General features: G+C 45.3%; 2 protein-coding genes across 3 annotated transcripts in view; one reads left to right on the top strand and one right to left on the bottom strand.

Annotated features, from left to right (window-relative positions):
* The first annotated feature begins 268 nt into the window (after positions 1-268).
* Positions 269-4,427, top strand: MRPL16 (mitochondrial ribosomal protein L16). Its single transcript, XM_012643963.1, has 4 exons — positions 269-457; positions 812-877; positions 2,503-2,651; positions 3,808-4,427. The coding sequence occupies exons 1-4, from the start codon at positions 403-405 to the stop codon at positions 4,291-4,293; spliced, it is 756 nt and encodes a 251-aa protein (XP_012499417.1). The 5' UTR covers positions 269-402; the 3' UTR covers positions 4,294-4,427.
* A 1,941-nt stretch (positions 4,428-6,368) lies between these two features.
* STX3 (syntaxin 3) overlaps positions 6,369-26,001 on the bottom strand; it is a 43,132-nt gene continuing 23,499 nt past the window's right edge. The window contains exons 3-11 of one of the 2 annotated variants that reach the window (XM_012643965.1): positions 21,442-21,541; positions 19,787-19,861; positions 18,592-18,659; positions 16,946-17,054; positions 16,023-16,096; positions 15,678-15,812; positions 13,817-13,927; positions 12,212-12,324; positions 6,369-6,456 (exon numbers count right to left, since the gene is read on the bottom strand). In XM_012643965.1, coding sequence (XP_012499419.1) covers positions 12,241-12,324; positions 13,817-13,927; positions 15,678-15,812; positions 16,023-16,096; positions 16,946-17,054; positions 18,592-18,659; positions 19,787-19,861; positions 21,442-21,541 — 756 coding nt within the window. In that variant the 3' untranslated portion in view covers positions 6,369-6,456; positions 12,212-12,240. Of the gene's footprint in view, positions 6,457-7,590; positions 9,444-12,211; positions 12,325-13,816; positions 13,928-15,677; positions 15,813-16,022; positions 16,097-16,945; positions 17,055-18,591; positions 18,660-19,786; positions 19,862-21,441; positions 21,542-26,001 lie in introns of those variants that run through there. The other variant, XM_012643964.1, reaches the window with a different exon arrangement.

The raw sequence follows: 26,001 nt of genomic DNA on the forward strand, positions 1-26,001 counted from the left end.
GCTTAATGCAGTTAATAGTAAGGGACCAAATTGCTAAGCGAACTGCAAGCTTTAACGGTTGTATTTGGCAGAGAAAACGCCGGCCCTGCGGCCCTCGTCTAGAGGGAATCCGGGGATTGGAAGGTGAACCCTGGAAGGCCAACGGAGCGCCTGGACATGGATGAGCGGATCGGGTACTTGACCCTCCGACACCAGTGCCGGAACCCAAGCTCCGAGGCGCCAGTTTCTTCCGCTTCCGACGAGCCTTTCTGCGGAGTGGACCGGCGAGAACACGACTTCCCGCCCGAGTGAGCTGTGTCCCGAGCCAATTCTCGCGAGGCTCTAGAGCGTCGGTCCCTCGCCGGGGGCAAGAAACCAATGTTGGCGTTGTAGGCAGCGTGGTGCGGCCAGACGCGCGCGACCATGTGGAAGCTGCTGGCTCGCGCCGGTGCGCCGCTCCTGCGGGTGCCCTTGTCAGGTCAGAAGTCCCTTTTGGTCCCTAAAGAAGACTTTCCCCCTTTCCTCCCCACCCTCCAATGCTGTGTCTCCTAAGCCCAAAGAAGGCTCTACGTATGCTTGCTGAAGCACTGGTTAGGGGCTGCACTATCCTGCCGCCCCCTCCACCGTAGGGATTCGTGCAAGAGGGTCACGACCGCGTGGGGGGCGGGGGTCGCCGCCCAGGGACCCGGACTGGCCTCTTTGGGAGCCTGCGCTTGGGAGGTTCCGTTTAGTGGAACCTGCGTCGCACACCTAGTAAAACACCTCCGTCAGTAGTAAGTACCTTTGGCCCAGGCTGTACCAGGCCCCGGTTTAACTTGATTTGTCTTTGTAGATTCTTGGGCAGCCCTGCCCGCCAGCGCTGGCATAAAGACGCTGCTCCCAGTGCCAACTTACGAAGGTGAGAGCTTATCTTTGTCCTGTTTGTAAGTCTTTTTTTTTGATGGAACTTAGCAGAGAGTGGGAGAAGTCATTGGAGTGTTCTTGGGCTTCATATCCCCATTCACTCTTTCAGTAAATATGTGTTGAGGACCTACTGTATTGCCGAGCAGTGTTCTGAGCACTGGAGATAAACCAAAGAACAAAATAGGTCTCTGCTTTAACGTCTAATGGGATAGTTCCCCCAAGGCCTATCACGGGTTATGGCCCATGGTCCACTCAGCCAGGGCTAATTGGCCTCAAATCTGGACTTACAATGTTTTCTCCAAGTAAGATTACATATATGCAATCATTTAACAATATTATTGAAAAGAATTGGCTTGTTAAATATAGATTGAAGGTAAGCCACAATTTTGTAAATCTAATCATTTTTAAATATACTGGAAACATCAAAAAATGAATGGGGCTATACATCTGAGGGTCTTCTACACATAATTGTTAAACTACTGTATTTTCTGGAATATGTTTTGACTTATAGGTAAGAGAAAGCATTATAAGTTTCTCTGTAACCGCATATAGAAGCTAGGGGGGAAGTAATTCTGATAGTGAAAGTAATAATTTGATATTTCCATTAATATTACTAATTTGATATTTCTTTGAAGTCACCTGTTTTATATTTGTCTCCGTCATAAAGCCATGCGTGTTTCACTATAGAAATTTAACTGACTTATAAGTTAATTTGTTTTCCTAACTGTCCAGTAAAGATCATAAAGATGTCACGTGTCTGGCCTGAAGTGGTGCCCACCCACCCTCCCCCTCACCCAGCACACTCTTGCACATTGTAGGTTGTGTGCAGATCTCAGTATGAAAAGCCTCTGCATATATGTTTTTTAAAAAGTATTGATCAAAGGATTCCTAGGTTGTAAGTTTCTCAGCAAGAATGTGGCAGAGCTGGAGAACTTAGTTGCATGTACAATATAGTATTCTTCCCACTACCCCATTAACATCTAGAGAGTCAATAATGTATTTTTTTTTTTTAAGTATCATGCTGTCTAGCTTCGCTGTTTAAGTGGATGGCACCCTAGACCAAATTATAAAATGTTTCTAGGCCTCAGCTTCCTCTTCTATAAAATGGAGATTAAAAATATTATTTACCTAATATTCTGTTTCTTGACCTGGGTGATAGTGATGTGTGTTCGTGTGTTCACTTTCTGATAATTCACTGAGCTGTATATTTTTTATTTGAGCCTTTGACTTACGTGTGTTAAACTTTAAAAAGTTGAAAATTTTTAAAAAGGAAGCCCTAAAAAAATACCAAGGCTATAAAGTTGTTTTAAACATTAAATGAAATAATGATTTCCAAACAGTCCCTGTTACAGTATTGAGCACAAGATCAGTGATTAATAAATGCATTTTGATTCAAAGGTTAAAACTTTGCTATCTTCAAAGGTTTAGAAATATTGTCGTAGCCAAAAAATTTCAGTGTCACTAAAAGCATCCACAAGAATAATGTAATACACCTTTGGAACTGTTATTCAATGGTAACTTTGAGAATTTCACCTGATTGTTACAAATCTTTCTAGGAAGAAAATGGATCCTTTGAGATGTGTTGCTTTACTTATTCTTGATTGTCTGTGCTCCGTTTAGATGTTTCTATTCCTGAAAAGCCCAAGCTGAAATTTGTTGAAAGGGTACCACTTGTGCCAAAAGTAAGAAGAGAACCTAAAAACTTGCGTGACATACGGGGACCTTCCACTGAAGCTACTGAGTTCACAGAAGGCAATTTTGCAATCTTGGTGAGTTTACCATCAAGCAGCTACAGGCCAGGGTTAACAAATCTCATACTCTGAATTAATTCTAGTGCCTTCCTATACAATTTTTATTAGAACTGCCACCAATTGCTCTTTAAACTGATGTGCACCAGGCATGGTAGCTCACACCTACAATCCTAGCACTTTGGGGGCCCAAGGTGGGAGTATCGCTTGAGGTCAAGAGTTCAAGACCAGCCCAAGCAACATAGCAACACCCCATCTCTACAAAAGATAGAAAAATTAGCCGGGCATGGTGTTGCATGCCTGTAGTCCCAGCTACTTAGGAGGCTGAGGCAGGAGGATCAGTTGAGCCCCGGAGTTTGAGGTTGCAGTGAGCTATGATGATGCCACTGCACTTTAGCCCTGTCTCAAAAAATAATAAACAAAAAAACTCTCTGATGTGCAGAGAGGATACTGGGTACCCAGTAAATATTTTGAGTTATATATCTTTTTTTTTAAGTAGAGTAAAAATAATGTAAAAGCAGGAGAAGGAAGAGGCTACCTAATTTGCCCCATAATCAAACCCTAAGATCTTTTCAAGCCTCTGGTAAAAGTAAAACTATCCATGACTGAGGAGGTGGGCCAGCGGTTTGCTTACTTGTTGAGTAGCTTCCGTGGAGACTCACTGTCAGTAGCTACATATGTGGGTGTGTACTATGATTTATTTCCCACCAGGCAGCCAGAGTGATGTTCTAAACTACTCCTCCCACAGCCTGCATGATCAGCCCCTGCTGACCTCACAGAACCTCATGCCCACTCTCCCCTTCCTCACTCTACCCTAGCCACACTGGCTTCTACTCAACTCAACCTCTACTCAACCTCTGCTATGTCAGGGCCTCTACATAAGCCATTCCTCTGTCTCAAACACACCTCTTTTCCCTTGGCTAGTTCTTATTCTGGCCTCAGCTTTAAATGTCACCTCAAAGAGGCCTTCCCTGGCTCTCCATTGCAGTGAGTCCACCCTCGCTCCCCTTTATTACTGTACCCTAGTCTCTTCCTCCATGGTACTTACTAGAACTTATATTTTTACTTTCAATTGTATCAGTGAAGCCACAGTTACTATAAAAGAAGAGATATAATAATAGAGCCCATAAAGGATATCTAAGTCCCCACGTGTTTCTAATTCTCCATTCACTTTTAGGCACTGGGTGGTGGTTACCTCCACTGGGGCCATTTTGAAATGATGCGACTGACAATCAACCGCTCTCTGGATCCCAAGAACATGTTTGCCATATGGCGAGTGCCAGCCCCTTTCAAGCCCATCACCCGCAAGAGTGTCGGGCAGCGCATGGGGGGAGGCAAAGGTGCCATTGATCACTACGTGACACCCGTGAAGGCTGGCCGCCTTATAGTAGAGGTGGGTGGCCGTTGTGAATTCAAAGAGGTACAAGGTTTCCTTAAGCAGGTTGCCCACAAGTTGCCCTTCCCAGCAAAGGCCGTGAGCCGAGAGACGCTAGAGAAGATGCGGAAAGATCAAGAGGAACGAGAACGTAACAACCAAAACCCCTGGACCTTTGAGCGCATAGCCACTGCCAACATGCTGGGGATACGGAAAGTACTGAGCCCGTATGACTTGACCCAGAAGGGGCGGTACTGGGGCAAGTTCTACATCCCTGAACGTGTGTAGTGGGTGTAAAAAATAAAATGTACGTAGGCTATTGCAAGAATCTGCATTTTTATTCCCCTCAGCCTACCCTCAAAGTCTTTGGGTAGTTCTTATGTCATAACTAAGGAGCAGCATATGAGTAGGAAAAAAACAGTACATTAAATAAAATTTGGGCATCACCTCAGGATGTAACTTCTCACCGGTTATTCTTAATCCCTTAAAAGATGAAATAGGCCTGGATGACTGTTAAGAGCTCATGGTTCTCCTGGGCTGCCAGATGGACATCTTCAGGACTGAAGCAAAGGTGTGCCTTCCCCACCTATGGCGCGAGTCTGACTTAACGTCCATAATGCCTCTTATGTGTACACCCTTCGGGAGCCAGTTTCTATGACATTTTACTGGTTACAAACACATTTTTAGAACAAAGAAAAAAATGACATGAGTACATAGGTTCATTGATTCAACAGGTATTTATTGATGCCCAGCAACCATCTTCTCTCCACCCTGGAAGGGGGCGTGTTGGACAGTGTGGCAAGGAACGTACCTTTGCCTTTTAGCAGAAGGAACTGATAAAAGTTAACACTTGGTGGCCCTTTCTAGGTCTGAAATTCTCTGAAGAGGGAGAGTGTGGTCTCTACCTTTGTGTCCCTGCAGAATCTAGTACAGTGCCATGTGCCACGCAGCACGCAGATCCCTGCCGCCATGAACGAGGACTCTGACTCAAATCCCCATGGCTTCAGCTCCCTGATTGCCTTTAATGAGATTCATCTTTTTCAGAGCCATCGTCTCCCATCCCCTGTTCAAACTAAAGGAAACACAAATTGATAGACTATTAAACCATCTGATTTTGAAAGTGGGTAGAAAACAGCACACTGACCAAAATGTCATTTTTTATCCCACTTTCTTAAAAGAATAAGGTATCCAGCAAAGAAATAAGAACTTGGTTTACTTTCAGAAGTACAAACTTAAGTGTACTTTGTGGTCCTCAAAAGTTGTATACTATGATTTTTAATGTATTTTTAGTGAACTTCTTGTTATTAATAAATTACTTGCATTAGAACTCATCCACATAGCTAGTTTAAAGCTGAACACAACTGAACCTTGATCTGGGGACAGTGGTTAGAACAGTTTCTCGCACATACTTTGCTGCCCAACTGTCAGCAACACGAATTGGGAGCAGCGAAGTAAGCGATAGCCTCACTCCACCTTTCTCACCTAATATCTTCATCAGTTCTTTGTTAGGGTTCACAGTGTTCTACTGACTTAGGAGTTCAATTACAGCATAAATCTCTTTCTTTTGGGGTCTGTATGTACATAATTGAACCACAATCCTGGGAGCAGCCATCTCCACAAGAGAGGCTGTTGGTAAGACAGAACCACCCCTAGAAAAAGCCCTTTAAAGTGTACATCGTGGTCACGGGGGCCTGCTGTAGCATTTTTGCAGAAGTGCATCAGCCCATTCCCAAGCAGCTTTACACAGCCTCTCATAGTACAAATCTTGTTCCCATTGATGCCTTGAAGAGTTTAGGGGTCAAACCCAAGGACTAGTCCATGAGTGAAATCAGAGCCTCATTATAAGTAATTAAGTCAACAGATATTTGAGCACTTGGAAGTGGCAGGCACTGTGCTAAACAGTGGGGACACAGCAGGCAGCAAGACAGGCGTGTGCCGATCCTTAGATAACCTTCACTTTTAAGACTATTACTGGACCCTGAAGGAGGAAGGAAATGTGGAGTGGTCAAAGGTGAGACCTAGAAGAGCAGAAGTGACAAATGCCCTGACATTCTTGACCAGCTCACAGCAGTTCAAATAAGAGCCTGTTGAATTGGATGTGCTACAATATCTGCCTCATCACAGCCGTACTGCAGGCGCAGGCTCTAAATTTCACTTCCTAAATAGGTGCCCATTATGCTGTCTTCTCTACCCTGCAGCTCCCTCCTTTAAACCATCCCTCTAACCAGCTATGTATCACTGTACTCCCTACCCCTGCCCCCACCCAATTCTGAATTTTCATAAGTTCTTCCTTTACATAACTTGTAGTAAGCAGTTGATTGGTTCCCTGTGTCATAAGAAGTTTCCTAATGGAAAGAGGAGTAGCTGATGAGGAGTCTGCGTGGAGAAGTGATGGCACCACGGAGGTGGAAGGAGGATTAGAAACGCCAGTCGCGGATCCATCTGTGAGAGCTAAAGAGATAACAGAAGAATGGAGGGGAAAAAAGTCATAGATTATATAGCATGGTGTTGGTGGCCATCACTCTGTGCAGGGGTAAGGGTCTACACACGAGACTGTGTTAATTTGTAATCTTGGAAGGGGAAGAAATTTAATGCAGATTTGCCATGTGGCCCTCTTCCAAAAAGTTCAGGGTGCATCTAACGCAAGAATTAATTCTTGCTCCTTTTGCCATTCCCAGATACCAAGGCTCAAATTGTTTACCAGGAATCAACATCCTTGACCCGTACAAAGCATTCTGCTACCAGACCAGGTTACAGGACAGATTGCCGCCGCTTTTCTCCCCCATTCCTGCGCCCAACAACCTGCTACCAACTCATTTTTCTTTCTCTAAAACATCCTTTTCCTTGGTTTTCTCTAACTTTTATTTCAGCACCTAATCCCACCCAGAGTAGGGCACCAAACAATGCCCACAGGACACAAGAGGTTCAAGTACGTGAAAGCAGGCCTGACCCTCCCCACAGATGGCTCACCTTTTTCAGGCAAATATGCCCCCAATGGTAGAAGCTAAGATGATCGCAAGGATAATACAGCAGATCATGATCATGATCTTCTTCTGCTCATCCAGACAAGGAAAGAAAGAACACGTGAGAAACATGACGGAGCCCAGTTCCACAGGAAGGGAGACGGTGCATGTGGGCGTGGAAGAGGGTATGAAGGAAAAGGGGAGCACCAGGAGGAAAAGGGAGATGGATCTGGCTTCTAGAACTCAGAATGTTCACAGAATTGTTATTTCCAGGGGAGAGATTCAGAAATCAGAGGGACGGGAATCTCAGAGAATGCTGAGCGTGCCATTCTGCTGTCTAGATAATGTCACAACGGACCTTCCTCCTTTCACCCTAGAGCCAGATACTCGCGGCCAGTGAACCAGATTCTTCTGGGGGGAGCACCTCAAATCTGCAACTCAAATAGTTACACTTGATTCTTTGGCAGTTAAACCATTTTCAAATATTTGAACTTTTGAACCACCTCTCTGGTTCAGCACGTGGTTTAAAAAGATTTTAACCCCATTCTGACACCTGAACAAAAATGACCACATGGTGGCACCAAATCACTAAGTGTTTTGCATGGAGGTAGAGCCAGAACTGTTTCACAATCAATATAAAGTCATTTATTTTTAAATTAGCAATAAAATAATCAAGTTTACATTTTTTAAAAAATACAAACAACAACAAAATCTTCACGTTATATTCCAAACTAGAAGCGCCGGGCCTCAATCTCAGAGGGGAGCAAAGGCCTGTGATTAGTTTGTCCCCGCTATTGCTGGAGCCAGTCCACTGACCGACCGACATCATAGCCACGGGCAAGAGGCCGTTCCCTGGGCTCTGTCTGAGTGCCGGACAACGACTGCCAGTGAGCAGCCTGTGCAAAGGAAGCTAATGGGCAGTGTCTGGATTAGGGTGCTCGCCCTATCCTAGAAAGCATTAAAGTCAAAGCTGAACTATACCTGGTGGGCAATCAGGGAGACTGGCCGAGACCAGCAGGGAATCTCAGGGGCTTGCACTGGGTTAGCACAGTCACAGTCACTGGAATATTTCCTGGCCGTTGCTGCCTCCACGGTAAGAATCGAGGGAGACAAAGAACCTGCCAAGCTCATTAACCCAGCAGCAGGAAGAGAGATTCTGTAGTCTCTGGTGTTCCCCAACTGGCTCTGTCCTGAAGACAGGACATCCCATAGGTCACATAAATAGTATCAAGTTGCTGTGGGATGTTGCCAGAACGAGCCTAGTGGAGGCAACAGGTGGGGCGAGGTGTCAAAACATTATACCTTCTCTCTGCCAAAACTTAATGGGAATCAATTTAGTCCTCCAGAGAGCTCGTGTGATTCTCCCAGTACTCATCCAGAAAACAAGTTTCTTGATAAATGGGAAGATCACATTTTTACAATGATTCATTTGCAGGTAAGCAAATGTCCCTTACCTAATTTTTAGCCTAGCTGAGTCATTTTTTTTTTTGAGATCATAATGTCTTCCACTTTTATTTCCTGCTTCCTGAGAGAAGAGACATGCATATATGTATATACATCTCACACATGATTATAAAAATACATCTGGAACACATGAGTGACTGAATACTCACACCAGTCCCATGAAACATTTCCAGAGCCTGAGACTCCAGCACCTTGTCCCTGACCCAATTTAAAATCCCAGGTAATGTTTGGCCTTGAGGCACTGGCTTCACAAAGTATCACTCTCTAGCAGTGAATAGCCAGTTTCCAAGACTCAGGCATGGAAACAAATAGTCCATACATGTAGTCTTTGCAAATGGTAACTTCAGATGACTGTATCATCCTGGCCCCTCCTTGAGTAAACAAGAGAGAATACAACACAGAGAAAAATCAGTTGGCCCTCAAGCTGAACATATTAAGAGCTTAATTTAAGGTTGAATGTCAAACAAGTCAGCTTTTCAGACCAAAATGACATCTGCCAGCCCCTCATGTTTTTAGGACACAGGGACAACAAGCTGAGGATTGGCATCCTGCCAGATAGAAGACTCAGCTCCAAGCCTTATTGTTGCCAAATTTAGAAGAATCCCTCTGCTTGGTAAAAGGCACTCCCGTAAAAAAATACATTGCAATTTCTGGGAGAAAGAAAACTCTGAGGTAGAAAACATAGCACCTTGAGAGGGTCTCAGATGGGCTTTCCAAGGTGCAAGGCACAATTTGACACAGCACAGGGAGGAGAGAGAAGCTGGGTTTGTTCACACAGTCCAGGAAGGAGGAACTTCAGAGTCGGTGAAACAGGAGACGGTTCTGAGGAGAACTCAAGGTTGCACTAGGTAGGTTAGGTTCCTCCAGGGCTAGATTGTTTGCTGAATCAGGTCCAAGGATGGTTACAAGGAAACAAAGGAACGGGTCCAACTCGCTCTCAGGAATGCCATTCAAACTCCATTCCCATCTGAAGACAAGGGTGGCCACGCCAGGCTGGAGTGAAATCAGGTTCTAGGAGAGGCAGGGAATGGAGCAGCTGATCAGTGCAGGGCAACAGGAGGATCAGCCACAAACCCAGAAGGTGGAGAGCAAAGATCAGAAATAGCTGCAAAAGGGAGAACAATGGAAAAGGCAACAATAAACCTGAAAAATCCAACAGACAGGACCTGGAATTAAACGTCCTACTGGAAGAACAAAAGCCCTACTGTGAGAGGGGGACAAAAAAAAAATCTCTAGGCCTTTTATAAGCCTTCACACGGGCTGTCCACAGCCACAGAAGGGCTTGTCGGTGGACCTGGTGAAAACCCGTTCACTGCAGGGCCCATGGCAGCACCTCTCTTGCATACAGGAGCTTCATGGTCCTTGAATCCCCGCCTCTTTCCTAGAAGGCAGAAGGGCACAACGAAAAGAATACAGAAGGCCATCGTGTTCTTCAGATCCTCCTCTGGGAGCAGTGAGCCAGGAGGACTAACTGAGCAACACTTAGTGCTCACATAGAAGTAATATTCATCGGGTGCGGGGCAGGTGGGAGGGGCTGGAGGGGATGGGTAAATTCAGAATTCATGGGTGCGGAGCGCACTGTCTGGGGGATGGGCATGCTTGTAGCTGTGGCTTGGGCGATGCAAAAGCAATATATGTAACCAAAATGTGCCCCCATAATATTCTGAAATTTTTTTTTTTAATTAATTTATTTAAAAAAAAGAATATGGAAAAGTTTAGGGGTCATATTACAGCTGATCCACCTTACAAGCTGTGTAGGCTTGGGCAAGCTTCTTAACTTCACTGAGCTTCAAAGAGCTTCCCCCACCTGTAAAATGGGATATTAGCCTAGAGCAAGTAGCTTGCACAAAACTAGAGAATGTAAACCTGGGTTTTCCCTCCCTCCTGTTCAGAGACCTCTCTCCCTCAGGTGACATGGAGGGAGAGGGGAGTCCAGACCTAGGTAACATCATCTTGACTTTATTCGGGAATATGGAGTAAACTACGATAAGCACCTTAACAACTGCTTAGCAACTTAGCATCTTAAAGATCGGGTTAGTCCACTATAAACAATATATTAATCAGTCTTCTCACCTTTGAGGAGTTACCTCCTCAAAAAGGATTCATTTACATTCTGAATTCCTGGAATTAGGATTGGTAAAGGGCACTATGAATTTGCAAGACATGTTTCCTCCAAGGATACGAAAAGATAATAACTATTATGCCTCTTTTTAAATGTTAACATCTTTCTCAATGAGAGGGTTAAAAGGCAGAACAAAACTCAAACTTAACCAAAAAAAAAAAAAAATCAAGGACTAGATTCCAAATGCCAAAAAAAAAAGAACAGACCAATTAATTCCATATGAGAGATTGATCATCTTCTTGTTGCTTCTCTCTCACGATAAAGTTGCATGTTCACTGCTAGAATAATCTGACTTTCAGATGCTCTGGTCACATGGAAGCAGGAGGGAGGAAGAGATACACAGAAGCAAAAGTAAAAAGATGGGGCAGCTGTGGGTAGCAACGTGATAGTTTGTATCAAGCCTTCAAGATGTCTCTGCCTAGCACCTCGGCCATCTAACTCCCATGAATTTATAACAGAAAATAAAAAATGAGAAAGATATTAAATAAGGTTAGTTCCAGAGTTATAGCAAATAATAACATAAACCTCCAACATTGAGGAAATCGTAAATATTTCAGAGTATATCCATAATCTTGTGTTGAGAATTAGATTTATAAAGAGATTTTAGTGATGTGGAATGATGCTTATGATTTTGTAACTGTGTACAAAACATACGTAAAACTATGAGTGTGAACATGCCACAAGGTTATCAGCAATAATACTGATTAATTCATTTTTTCTATATTTTATACATTTTTTAAACAATATATGCTATTTTTATTCAGAAAAAAATCTTAAAAGTCACAAAAATCGTAATACTCCCAGTAACTAGATCATTCCTGAAATGCTACCTGCCGTTAGGCCTGACTCAGTGGTCAGCTCTATCTTTTTCAACAAATTTTAAAGAAAATTAATAGTCTAAATTTTAAAGTCACTATCCTCTAAGGTTCTCTAAATTTTGTAGACAATGATAAATGGCTATCTTGTTTTACTAAGAGAAGCTAAGATGTAATAAAGAACTCTCCCAGGTCTATTATTAGCTGTGTGAACTTGGCCCTGTTTCTTTAAGACTGAGTGTCTTTGTCTGTCAAATGTGCATACTACTACTACCTATCTCATAAGGATGTTGTGAGGATTCAATGATAGAAGGAAGGTGTTCAGTACACTGTCTGGCTCACCTCCACACTCAGAAATGTTAGCTATTATATCATTCAAGAACCAACCAGTCAGCCACAAACAAAACCCTACAGACCCAAATTCCAATTCAGAGCTTCATTTACATTTCAAAGGATGCCCAAAGCAAAGCCCAGTATCTAGGAAAGCCAGTAAGAATTCAGAAGACAGAGCCCAGATGCAAGACATAGACTGTACCCAACTTAGGAGCATGCTTCCCGGCAAGGGGAGTCAAAATGGGGTGCTCAGGTCTGCCAGGAGGGTGGCGAAACACAAGACAGAGCAGGGACAGGATCTACAGGATGGGAACAAACAGGAGACCTGACCCGCGGGCTGCAGCCAGAACCCGAGAAAGAATCCACAGGCTACTGAAAGTTTTAGAAAGCTCAGTGTGTCCAAGGATAATCATAAGGGGAAAGAAGTAGAATTTGAAATCCCAAGCTGACTTCCTCTTGAGGAGCCAATCCAGAGTCCCCAAGAGAAAGCTGCTTACTCGTTTACTTACATGTCAGTGCAGCAGCTCTTAGGCCGCTCTTATTTCAGCCCCACGGAAAGTCCAATAATCAATGCTAAAAGGCCCAGCAACACAACTACTACCACAATGATAATTATCAATTTCTGGAGAGAGGAATAAGACAAACAAAAACAGATCATTATTATAAACGACCAAAAAAAATAACATCTCAGACAAAACCCAATCCCTCTCACCTCTACAGAGAAAACATCTAGTCGATCCAAATAAGAAGCCTACATCTTTATATAAAGACATTCTTTTAGGATGTCTTACATTTCTTAAATTACTTGATGGCTAGCCATGCCAGCAAATGGAAATATGGAGCTTCTGTCAGCTGTCAGCTCTTAGCTCACACTGCAGTTTTGCACATGTGGACAGATATAATAATAAGAGCCACTATCACGGGGTCTCCAAGCAGCAATCGGCCAAAATATAAAGTGACTGATTTTTCTTTCTTAAGAGGGAGTGCAAAGACATTTTTTAGATAGTCCTAATTTCCAACTCCATCCATCCGTCCCCCAAAGTAGACTCCTACATGTCAGACCCATCATATAGACTGGGTATCAGAAACTATGATTCAGATTCATCCTGTAAAATAACTTCCCAAGCCCCCTAAATCCCTGCATAAGCAGTAGGTAAAGCTGGAAGAAAAAGACTGAGGAACAAACATATCAGAGCCCAAGAGAAATAGTCAAAGAAGAAAAGTCTAAAAAGCAGAAGCCACCAGAGCTAGATACCCAGCCAATGAGTCCAGAAGCTTAGAAGTCCTCAAGCAACAGGGACACCAGAAGGGTGGACAAACAATGGCGTGGTGGAAAGAGCATGACTGGGATCAGATTTTGAATCCCAGCTCCTCTATGTACTAGGTGGCCTGAAGCCGATTACTAAACCTCTGACCCTCGACTGTTCCACCTATAAAGTAGAAATAACAGGTGCTCCGTAAGACAGGAGATAACGTTTAAATAGCAGTTAGCACAGCACTAGGTACAGGCAGAGAAAAAGAATAGGGGGCAGAGCTCAGGCTCCTGGAGTAGAAGACAATGAAAAGAAGGTTTCTGAAGAACAGAGTCAAGTGTAACACCTGAAAAGTTCATGAGCTATGTCCAGGAGAAGATTAGCAGCAACACCTGGGCCGTGCATCCATCCCACAGAACGTGGGTTCTTGGGGAGAAAGCATGTGAGCCAGATCCATGCAAGGCACACCTGGGAAGGGAGGGCGGGCAGCTGGTCTCTAGGAAAGGCTGAGCTAGGGGCTCGGTAGAGGCCAGGGCGGGGAGGGAAGGCATGGGCTCAAAGACGCAGGTGGGGATGGCCAGGGAGAGGAGACTTCAGTAAGACCAGCCGAGACTGAGGCGCTCACCCTGCGGGCTTCGCTCTGATACTTGACAGCCTTTTTGGTATCTGCCACGGCCCGCTCCACGAAGCCCACTGACTGGTCCATGTTGTTCTCTATACGGTCAATCATGGCTCCCTTTCCCCAGATGCCAGAGGTAGCAGCAGCAGAAACACAGACAGGGAGAGGGGAGAGAGAAAGAGCGAGAGACAGCAAACAAAACAGACTCTGTTCTCTGAAGGCGACAGATAGGAGAGTCTCACCTTCCGGGCCTGACTCTGGTATTTCACAGCTTTTTTAGTTTCATCTCGTGCCTTCTCCACATGGTCCACTGTGTGCATGACATTCAACTCTATGTTATCTAACATCTCACCCTGCAGAGAACAGACACTAGTCACACCCGGTAAACCCACCCGGAACAGCGCTAGCTAGCGTGAGGAAGGGATTCTCTTTCTTATCATGTTCAGTGCCAAGAGGGGCATCCAGAAACCCTGAAGCGCGGCCTTCCCTAGGCCACGTTTGCACGTTTTGCACACGATGACCTGTGGTTCCCCTGTGCTTGGTGGGGGGTGGGGGTGTCACTCATTCAAGAAACATTCACAGAATTACTTCTCTGTGACCGGCACTCTGCTGGGCTCTTGGAACATACTTTCTAGAATGCCTGGTAACTACACACTATATATAAATATACTCTGAGGTAACCCCTTCCCACCTTTTTTTTTTAACTTCAGCACATGGGGAGGAACCAAAATAAGAATATCTCCTGTTCTTAGGACATCGGCAGGATGCTGGCCTCATCCTGGTCACTCAGACTGAGTATGCTCACTAACCACAGAATACACCAGGTGCTCAATACATACCTGAGGTGGGGAACATTTGCTTTCTCTATGAGGTATTCCAAACCCTTTACATGACAGACATTGGGTTTACCCAACCTATTGTGTTGTATCTTCCCTTCCAGGCAGTGATCTCTTAACACGATTCCCAACCATTTCCCAGCTATTACTTCTTGACAAGGAAGTCTGGTCATCCCAATTCATCGTAGCATCTTAGAATGGGATTCTCTTCCCCTACCCAGACCTTCCTCAACCCAAACCCATCACTTTATGCCAGTCTGTAAACAGGCACTTACCACCACTTGAATCTCAAACCAGTTCCTCGGCAAGGCAGTGTGGGGGGAAAAGAGAAGAGTGGGGATGGAGGGACTTGAAAAATGGTCTCAGAGGCCAGAGGGGGTTGGGGGTAAGGCACCGGGCCCTGAGCAGGCAACCGATGTCAAAAGCCAGTCATGCTGTGCTCAGGCTTCAACTAGGTCCTACACTCTACTATGGGAGCAGTTTTCAATCCTGTCCAATTGGCAGAGCAGCTGGAAGTTCATGGGATGAGAGCACAGCACTATGACACTGTGGCACATTTAACTGCATCATAAGAACTGGGAACCACACGACTGTGTGAAACTAACACCCTAGGCAGGCGACAGAGAACTCCACCCCTGAGGAAGCATGCCTTGGACAAAGAGAGCTGTCAAACCAAGCACCAGCAGTGTTTCAAGTCTTTCTGTAAACAGTATTTTACTATTCTTTCATTAATAATGTCTGCTCTGTTCCTTAGCAAAAAGTGCCAATTGCTTTTTGAATACATACAGGAGAAAAAACAAACATGGAAAAAAAACTGTTAAAAACCTAAGTTTTCACTGTGAACTGGAGAAAAAAATCGTATGTTTTCAATGACATCAGGGAAATAGTCCACATCAGGAGAATGTTTTAATGCATCATCATTAAGAACCCACGTTTCTAATAAAGAAAAAAAAAGGATGGAAAAAGATCCTGAGGCTGGAGAACTAGGCACTTGACAGAGCACATTGGACCTGTATGAAGTAGCAACAACTGCGAGGCCAAAGAACAGGCAAGAATGACAAGGCTGAGACTGCCCAAAGTGTCAGCATTCGATAAAAATGTGCACCTTTTCTCCCTGGGATGCTGGAATCCTGTTACTCCTTGTGCAAATTCCCATTGGTTCTCCCACCCACCTTACCTGGCTTCCCGCATTCCCATCCTCCCTGCTCTCAGGAGAAACTGAGCTTTCATCTCCGCCCTCCCCACACTGGGACTCCCTGCCAGTTACCTGATTCTCCACCAGCATGGCGATGTCCATAAACATGTCATGAAGCTCCTTGATGCTGCTCTCCAGCCTTACAATGTCCTTGTGCCGTCCCTCGATCTCACTAAGGGCTTGCTTGGAAATCTGGGAGTCAATGATCTACAACAGGCCACACACGGACAGACCATCAGCCACTGTGCAAGAAAGGCTGCCCCTGCCGCAGCCCTCATGCACACTCCTGGCGAGCTCCTGGCCTCCCCTACCTCCCTGCACCTGCAGCTCACCCTCCACCTGCTAGACCCTGCGAAGCTGCGCAAGGGCCTCCCTGCTCACGAGAGGGGTGCGCCGTCCCAGCACCAAGGCACTCACCCCAGAGGTGAAGATGGCAGGGTTGCCGCTCTCTAACATCTCCTCCAGCTCCTCATCCGTTGTCTTTTTGCCGGCTTTATAACAAAAGAAGTAGAGCATCAAATACAAGATCAAAGCGCAACACAGTACTTGAAAACTTCTCTGAAAATTAAGAATATGGTGACTTCACTATAAAGACTGTGGCCTTTACAACACTTCCCCAATTGCCTCCAGACTTGTCTTCCTTCTTGTTTCTCCCCTGAGCACCTATCTGATTGTGTTACTTCCCAGCTCAGAGTATTACTAGCCCCATTCACTATGGCATGGAGTCCAAGCCCCTCCTAACGGTGTGCCAGTTTGTGGGCGAGCCCTCCCTCAATCCATCTTAACCTTACACTACTCCAAACGTGCCCCTTCCCAGGCCTGGATAACCTGCCACTCCTCAACACACTTGTTCTTTCTTGACTACATCCTCGTTCACACAGTTCCTCCCACCTGAAGCACATCCCACCTCGCAGGGCCTGGCCTTCCACGTTACTAACTTCCTAAAGGTCATGGCTTCGTCAGTTTCTACATTCCTCACAGCAACTAGCACAACTTTTATTTCATAAATGCGCCTTGCTGTCAAACAGACGCCAAAAAGATGCAACGAGTGCCCAGGAGAGCAACTGGTTATCAACTGCTTCCCCTCTACGTATGCGGAAATGCTGGATCCCATAGAAAAAAATTACTTGGGCCTGATACACACTGTGTCACTCTTCAGCCTAAGATGCAGCATTCAGGATGTGCCGGTGCTGTGACGCGTGTCCTAGGCTTGGGCACAAAATATGACACGGAAGCCACAAGCAGAGTTGCTGCTCATTCTCCTTGGGCCTCACAACTTGGGATGGACAAGCACAGGGCAGGAAAAGGAGGAGGGGACGCGCCAAACCTCAAACACATACTAATTTCGAGCTGCCGCTGGATTCGCCCTTTGCTGCGTTCGCGGAAGTCCACCTGAGCTTCATTGTATTTGGTCATCACCTCCACAAACTTCCGGGAGAGGACGGAGTGCTGTGGGGACAATGTAAAACGCAGTAAGCCCACAGGTGGCGAGGGAGGGGGAAGGTCCCTAATGGTTACAGAACCCGGTCCTGCCCCCACACAGCTGTCTACAGCAGCACTGGGCTAAGTCAAAAGACCAGGTATCAGACCCAACTTTCTGGTTTCCTAGGTTTGCACCACTGGGAGAGTCTGCTGCCCTTTCCAAGGCATGGCTTCGGTATCTGTTTACCTGCCCTGCTGACCTCACCTGGTAATTGTGAGGCTAAAGGAGATCATCTCTGTGAATCTCTGAGCCCTGCAGCCACACGGACTAGAAGCATTTTTCTGGCACAACTCTGGGCTTGCTTTCTAAAGCTGCCAGACTCCCTTCCCAAGTGTAATACTTGCCAAAGATACTTGAGTTTCTGCCCTAGCTCATCTCCCCAGCTCTTTCTGCTTATAACTAAACGCATTCTCTCAACAGCCCTAGATGCCTAAACGCCCTCCATAATAATTTTTATTCTTTGCCCACCTCTCAGCTTCAAGCCCTAATATTTTCTCCTTCGCAAAATCACCAATATTTATACTTCTTCAAAACCCACTACCACCATGCAAATTTAGACCGAAATCAGTGCAAAAACCTAACTACCAGCCTCCAGCCTCTTTCCCACTGTCTCCAGCTTTCAAACAACTGCCATAATACCCTCCTAATATACTGCAGCCCAAAACAAATGCCTATGGGCTACAGGATCCGATCCAAATTCCCAGACTGGTACTCGAAGATCTCTAGAATGTGGCATGACATTATCGACCAAAAATTCTGTGTTCGCTATCCCACAGCAAACTTTTCTCTCCAGAAAGGCTGTTCTCTTCCTGTCTGCCCCTCACTCCCACCCACACCACCACCATCACCACCATGGCTGCTGCCAGCACACATGCGGGCACACAGACGCCGTGCACACACAGCCCACTCCTACCCCAGTGCCTGTCAGGGAGGGCAAACTACTTCCTGAGCCTGCCCATGTTTGCCGTACGCTGGCCCAGCCTCCTCTGCCTATCCTCAGCTCTTCCTGAGATCTTTTAATGCTGACAGCACCTGTGCTGGACCATGTCTTTTTACCCTGTCCTCCTGCTGGGTCTTATGTAATAGTTTCCTAGGCCACTTGAATGTCATGCCAGTTCTTTAAGGACAAGGACCCTATCTCTGAAGACCCCTAAAATGCCTAGCTCCAAACCGGACAACTAATGACTAACAACCTTTAAAGAGAAGACCTCAATTTCCTCTCCTGTAAAACAAGGAGGCACACTGCCTCTTAGGCTGTGCTATGGGAAGCCTTAAGAAGTTCTCCAGGGGCCTCCTTGGCAAGGAAGAGTGTGAGAGAGGGGCCAAAAGGGCTGGACTCTGGCCCTGGGCCCTGCTTCAACTTGGATAGTTCCCCTTGACCAGTTCTTCAAATGATTTCTAAATAAGAATTGTATTTTTTTTAAAAAAAAAAATGACTCCACAGCTAAGGAGAAAAAAAATTAAGATGGGACTAGATGATCATTAGACCAGGAAAAACCTGACCTGGGATTTCCGAATCCGAAGGTCTGCTGACGACCGGACCTCGTCTTCTTCAATATGCTTCTCCATGCCTGAAGAGGAGAGGAAGGTTCCACTAGCAACACACCTGCTGTTCCTTCCGAGAAACACGCTGTTCAAGGCAAACCTGCTCACTCAGTCTCACAGCCCCAGCCCACGGAGATGTAACAGCAGGTAGGTGCAATCTCAAAAGGTCACCTTGCAGGTGAGCTGCCGGACGTGCACTCCTCAGCCTTTACGATCGCCAGGTCTTGGCATAACAATGAATGGCATGGGTCTCTGTCACCAAGAGACTTAGGCCAAAATCCTTGCCCTGGCACTTACTAGGTACGACTTTGGAAAAGCCACTTAATCTCTCTCAATGTTCCTGTTTTCTCATCTGTAAGACAGAATAAATAATGGTACCTCCCTCACAATGCTAAGGTACAGATTCAGTGAGAAGCTGCAGAGAGTGCTTGGCTCAGTGGCAGGCACACCACCACTGTTAGTACTGGAAGATGCTACTAACGACCCCTCCCTCCACTCCGGTTAAAATAATTATTGCAATTTGTTTTGAGGGAAGAAATGATAAATTGGGCCAAGCAATACTGCTTTCTCCTCTGACCAACAGCATGCATTCACCAAACACACTGGCAAGAATGCAGACCATAGCCTTGGAACTCAGAAAACCTGCTGGGCCCCAGGAGAATTGGATCTACGACAGTAGTTTCATTGAACTATGCTCTCTAAAGTGGGGGCAGGAGGCTATGGGAGGGTGACACACCTAGCCCACCAGGCAATGTCTGTAGAGTGAATGATGTATCTTGCATCTATGTATCTCTGAAATTACTATTCAAATGTATGTAGTGCTGGGAGAACGGAACCAATAAAAGTTGGCTAAGGAACTAAGTTAAAGGACCAAGTCACACAACTATTCAGCAGCCCAAAGCAGTAGCTGAAATCACATTCTAATTCTCATCTCCTAACTTCACTTCTGGACTCTTCCAACTACAGTCAGGATTCAAGGAAAGATAAACTTCTGGGGCTATAGGTGCTTGTTGGGACAGTGCCCAAACCACAAGCAAAGATGAAACAAGTGGTGTCACTTCATCAAGAGGAGTTTCAGTTTGGAAGAGCTGGACCCCAGGAGCTGAGACAGGCGGTGGCAGGGACTGGTTTGTTCCCTTTGTTCCCTCCTTACTCTTCAGTTTGTTCCGGACGTTATTGGCCCTTTTCTTGATCTCGGTTGTGAGCTGCTCCAGGTCATCCTTGGTTTCTGGGTAACAGAGGCAGGCAGAATCAGTTAGAAAGGAGAGGACTAACTGCTGTGTGAGCCACAACAACCAAAAGAGGAGGTGGGGAGCTTTCTCGGGCCCCCACTGCCCAGAGCGGTATTTATCCCAATGCACTCTGCCATGTGAACCTGTCATTAACATCACAGAGCGCTTATTTTTTAAAAGGCATTTTCCAGGCACCCCATCCCAGACACACAGAATAAAAACACCCAGGGTTGGGGCCCCAGAATCAGCCTGTTTTAACGAGCCTTTTCAAGTGATTCTCTAGCACACAAAATTTTAAGAACCTGCTCTTAGAGGGGACAACCTGGTTTACCATGAGGACCTCAACTCAGAAGGTAGAAGAGGATTCTATGGGACTTCTGGGGCAAAAGGATTTTAACCAGAGCTCAGCAGGGAATGAAGCAAATATTTATGACATACCTACTACATGCCCAAAGCTGCCCTGGGTTGCATGGAGCAAACTAAGTGTTAGCTACAACCATTCATTCAAAAACCATCCTCTAGCCCCCACCACAAGCTTGGAACTGAGCTAGAAACTAAGGAATCAGAGAGAAGATACAGATTCTGCCTTCAAGGTTTCAGAGTCTAGTAAGGAACAAGGGAGAAATAAATCAGCAGTCCTGATATGCAGCAGTGTGGGGTACAGTTTGAGTTCTGGCGAAGGTGTGCACAGGGTGGCTATGCAGGGCCCCCTCATACAGCCTGGAAGAGTCTGGAAAAGCTTCTAATGACAGAGATAGTATGAGTCAGTCTCAAAGAAAGACTAAGCATTAACCAGGTAGACATGAAGACTTAGAGCAAGACTCTCAGGGAGAAGAAACAATATATAAAAGGAACGAGGGAACAAGAAGGGTCTGGGAACAGCCAGAGATGATCTGGCTAAAATGTGGGCAGCATGAGGAGGATGGTGGTGGCTGGGAAGGCAGGACTGTGACCAAGACATTCTCATGTGCTCTGTGACATGTTCCCACTTTAAATTTAGGTACTAGAGAGCCATGGAAAAGAGGAAAGGGTGGAATGACAATATCAGGCTTGTTCCCTGCTCTAAGGAACTAAAAATATAGCCCTAAACTCTAACAATGCAAAACAATTACGGGAAAAAGTCTGCCTCTGCCATGGTAACAAACAGGAGTTTAGGGATGGAGGGATTTCTGTGAACCTAAGCCATTTCAGAACATCTCATGGGGAAAAAGTGGGCTTGATCTGGTAGGATTTAGAAAAGGGGCTGGGAAAAGCGTGCAGGCTGGGGAAGTGGTACAAGCAGAGGCGCAGAGTGGGACAGAGCAGGGGCACATGAGAAGAGTCACTGCCGGTCAGGAGAGCGACGAGCTGAGCAGCAGAGGAAAGTCTGGCTAAATAGCGCGAGTGGGATCATAAAAAGAAAAGCTGACTGTGGCCGGGCAGTGGGAACTCAGCTAAGGTAAAGGAGACGGGGAAATGACACGACGTGCACATTAGTGGGACGTAATGAGCACACGCCCTGCTGCTCACAGAGGCGAGGAAAACAAGGCTGGCTCTGCCCCAATGCAGAGGGTCACTGCTCTGAGTAGACACTCACTGGGCTCTGGAATCGGTGCAGAGAGAATGATACTGTAGAGTTTCTTCGCCTCCTCCACATGCTCTGAGATCTTGTCAATGTTGAGCCGAGTTTCCTCAATCTGTAATCAGAAAGACAATAACTTTCATCACCAAAGAGGAAGAACATGTGCACGGCTGAGATAAACACTTAGCAGATCTCCCTGGTGAAAGATGCTCACTGTCTGGGTTTGTGGAAGAAGCTAATCGCTTAAACATCTTCAGCTGCCCAGTAAGTGCCTTTCCACCGTCAGATACACTAATCTCAACAGAGCAGCCGTTAAGATCCACACTCGTTGCTCCCTGAGAGGAATACGTTTGCCCACCTCGGGTGGGAGGATTCCGGACAGAGAAGAGCCAGGAAAACCAAGAAGAGTAACCAGAGGGGAGGGTCAGCAAACCTCATCGGGCAGATCCTTCAGCCCCAAAAAGTAAGAACAGAAGATAATGAGGATGAGGGTGGGGCGGGGGAGGGGTGCAGAAAGGACAGAAGGAAAAATGAAGTGAAAGGAAGAGAACAAACCTAGCGAGTGGCAAAACAAAGACAAGAATGAGAGGAAGAGAAAGACAGAAATGGAGAAACAGATAAAGATGACAAGCGGGGCTGAGGGGGAGAGAGACAGAGACAGAGACCAAGCAATGACCATCTCAGGAGACAACCTGAGCTTCCCCTGGACACAGTTCTGGTGAAAGGCTTGTACGGCCGATTCCCTCAGGTGATCAGGACCCAGAAGCTTGAGTCATGGACCATCTCTGCACATTTCTAAGGCTCCTGGTTGGACAAAGGGGGTTTCATGAAATCTTTCCAGCAGCACTCCATTCCCGGATAGAGCACCATCACCAGGCACCGCTGCATGAGCATTAAGTGCAACCTCAGCTCCCCCTTCAAAGGTGCAGGCTGCCGCTGGCACCACGGCCCCCGCCCCAGTGGAAGCATATGTTCAGGGGCAGTGCAGGAAGAGACCTCAACATTTGCAGTGTCTATCAACCTCACTCCCAAAATGAGGGGCGCATCTACACTGCAACAATTAACAAGCAGAAGTCATGTAAAATGCCATGCAATAGGATCCCAACATCTGAGATGCAACAAAAATATAATTCAATGTACATATGCTGCTCCCAGCATCCCTTTCTTCCAGCGGATGATTTGCCTCTTTTTAAAAACCCGATTATAGCTCTCTAAATTGAACTGGAAATAAGAGAAATAAAACTTGAGTTCTCTAACCCTCAAATCAGTATTTTTGCCACTGAAGCAAGGGATTTTCCCCTCTATAAATATATTCATTTAGATATGCCAGAATTTGAGAGTAGGATCACTTGCTTAAAGATATGGAATAAAATTTCAATGTAATAATACCATCAGAGCATAAATATACATACAGGTAACTACCCAAATATTTCTGAAGTATTTTAACAGCTGACAAAACAACCTATAGGATTGTATTAGTGCCATTACTCCAAGGAGGAAACTAAAGCTTAAAGAAGTCATAGGTCACATAGCTGGTGACAAGGACAGCACTCAGTGCCCTCCAAACTCCAACTGGGATGCTTTTCCCATTTGACCTATGACTTACTTTTTAAAATTCTCCATACCGTTTCATTTTTAGCAGAATCCCAAGCTTACCCAACTCTAAAAATGGCCTGTGTAACCTCAGAACCTGGCCTTTTAGGTAACTCTGATATTGCCACCTTCTCCTTCCTTCCTCTTTGTCTCTCACATTGGCCCCTCTTATAACTCATAAAATGTCATTTCATCACACCATGTTTCCCCTTTCATCACATGACTGTCTTGCCAAAGCAGCCATACTGTTTTACAGGATTGAGAAAAAAGGCTTTCTAGAATAAAATGCACTAACCATTTAAAAATTTAGTTTAACGAGTTTTAATAAGCCATAAAAGGACTTAGATTTTGCATGTTCAATGGATTGGGTGTCTTAGAAATTCTCTTCTGAAGAGCATTCTGACCCAAAGTTTGGTCAATGGTAGAAAGACAGGAGACAGGAAGTTGCTGGGACGGGACTGCTGGGAGTCACTCCAGGCATTTGGAGACTGGCTGGTAGATGCTCATCTGGCCCCATACACAGGAGAACTACGTCCTGGGTGCTCCATCCTCAACCTGCCTACAGGACTGTCTGGGCCCAGGGAACTCTCCACTCACACCCTCACCCATCCTTCACCCACTGCAGCTGTTCTCTTTCCTCTGTTCTCACCAACTTCACCATGTGGAGGCATTTCAGGGACCTTGATTTCACAGCAATTTATTCAGTTCACCAAATCACAGAACGCCTTTAGGACTTCAGGATGGGCAACTGGCCAATCACAGAGCTTTCTTTTTGTGTCTTTGCTTTTTCTTAGAAGTGTTGGTCTTCCTCAAAGGTGACTTTCTGAGTATTTCATGGTGGCAGCTACATGTGGTTTCCTTTTGTGCATTTGCCAGATAACCAAAAAGTCATGAGGAAATTGGGGGAGGAGGAGGAAATCCTAGTAGGAAATTGACAAGTGCCCAATCTAAAAGCTTAAGGGCTTCCACATAGCAGAAGAGTGCCGGGCCCATAAAAGCTTAAGGGCTATTTGTATGTGTTTCTTTGGGATTAAGTACACTGATGTTATATTTTATTGGAAATGATGCTAGGCCCTTTACAGTATTTTTGTGATGTCATCATCCTTATCTCCCTTCTTATACATGAAAACACTGAGGCTCAAAGAGGTAGAGGAATGTCTTCCAGGCCATACTGCAGAAAGAGGCAATGATGGGGTTGAATCCAGGCATCTTAGATACTAAACCCTGTCTCCTGAACCAGGTAAACATACAAGAACCACCTATGAAAGGTTCCTCTATCTTCTCCGCCAAGCTCACGTATATTCAGCCTACACTGGGTTAACGTGCATGTCGACTATCTTGTAAGATTGGTTCTGTTGCTTTCACAGAGATCATGTGCCTTATTTCTTTGTCCTCTAACCACAGTTCCCTATATAGAGAGCTTTTTGCACAATGAGCCCTCAGGGAACACTGTTGACTGAGGGAACCAGTCCAGAGTGTTTTTTGGTTTTAATCATCATGCTAAATTTGAGCTAACAGGTTCCCAATGCTGTCTTATTTTATGTTGCTTTTTCAAATGTATTTTCAAGGATTTGTCAGTAATATGGGAATCTCGATAATAATAGAATTAAGAAAATAAGTTAGGATCAAACTAACCGGGTTCAAGTCTTGGCTCCACCTCTTAGCAGTTTTATGGACCTGAACAAGCCACTTCCCTCCTTGAGCCCCAGTTCTCTCATCTGTGAAATGAGGATTATCACAATTCCCACTTCAGAGGTTTTGTGAGGATTAAATCAGATCATACGTGTCAAATGCTTAACACAAAGTACATGCTCAATAAACACCAGATGATGACAATGATAAATACAAAAATAGCCAGCAATACTGCACATTTATTATATGCCATACACTATGCTGTGCCTTTACAAGCATGTCTCATTTAATCCTTACAGCAGTCCTAAAGTTAACAAACACCCTGATGTCATCAGTCACCACCCAAAGCAATCTAAGGATACCAAGTCAACCACTCTTCATGTTGGGTATTATCTATCATAATTACTATATTATACTCATCACTATCATCTAACCAAAAGGAAGGAGTTAGTTTCAAGGCATGGACTGGCCTCTTCCCTCTGGACCTAATTAGCCAGTAGAATCTAATCAGCCAATGGGAAGCAGAGAAAGTGCTACTCTGGAGAACTGACAGATTGCCATGGGGTAAGGTGGAAGGCTAAGCAAAAAGCTTTGTTTATTCTCCCTAAGAATTATTCTCTGCCTCCCCTAAACTCCCAGGTACCCTGTACCTCTAGCTGGGCATTAATTCCAAAATATTTATTGAACACTTATGTACCACCCTTTCTAAGGTGACAAAAGTAATACAGTTGTAGCTGTCAAATAAATGATTCCTCCTTTTCACAAACCATACACCTTTACTTTGCCCCAAAAATGCCATATCCAAAACAGTCCTCATATTGAGCTTCTCAGTCAAATCCTCTTTAATTTGTTCACTTGTCTGTTTTAGAAAACAAACACTGATGAGAAGGGAGGGAAAAGTCTCCTTAATCAACCACACAACGGATGTCAAGTCCGTAAGGGGTTTTATCAAGACTAGGACTAGTGTTTCAACTCTCCTTTTATAAATGAAGAGAATGATCTCAGAATTACACTGACCAGCAAAAGCAAGTATTCTTATACGATGATCTCAAATCAGTTAAGTGTATTTGGGCTTTGCATCACTCCAAATTTGGTTAGGAAAATAAAAACCTGTCTAGTTATTTTAACCAAAGTAATATAGCACAGGGAATTGTTTATGCAGGGATGGAACGGCCAAGAAACCCTCTGAAAATCAGCAACAGCAGCAGGAGGGACAGTGAAGGAAGGTATGGTCACCAGAGCCTAAAGCCAGGGCCTGGGAGCCAGACCACAATAGATTTGACCAGCGGAACCGGGACCATGGAGGCAGGGTTGTCGAGTGAAAGCTGAGGCCATGGAGGAGACACATCC

This window comes from Propithecus coquereli, unplaced genomic scaffold (assembly GCF_000956105.1).
Source record: "Propithecus coquereli isolate 6110/MARCELLA unplaced genomic scaffold, Pcoq_1.0 Scaffold202, whole genome shotgun sequence".
Lineage (NCBI taxonomy): Eukaryota > Metazoa > Chordata > Mammalia > Primates > Indriidae > Propithecus > Propithecus coquereli.

Excerpts from the sequence above, each read along its gene's own strand:
- MRPL16 (XM_012643963.1), top strand. The coding sequence starts at position 403 with ATGTGGAAGCTGCTGGCTCGCGCCGGTGCGCCGCTCCTGCGGGTGCCC. Across the intron at positions 458-811 it reads CCTGCGGGTGCCCTTGTCAG|ATTCTTGGGCAGCCCTGCCC; the intron begins GTCAGAAGTCCC and ends TTGTCTTTGTAG. Across the intron at positions 2,652-3,807 it reads AAGGCAATTTTGCAATCTTG|GCACTGGGTGGTGGTTACCT; the intron begins GTGAGTTTACCA and ends ATTCACTTTTAG.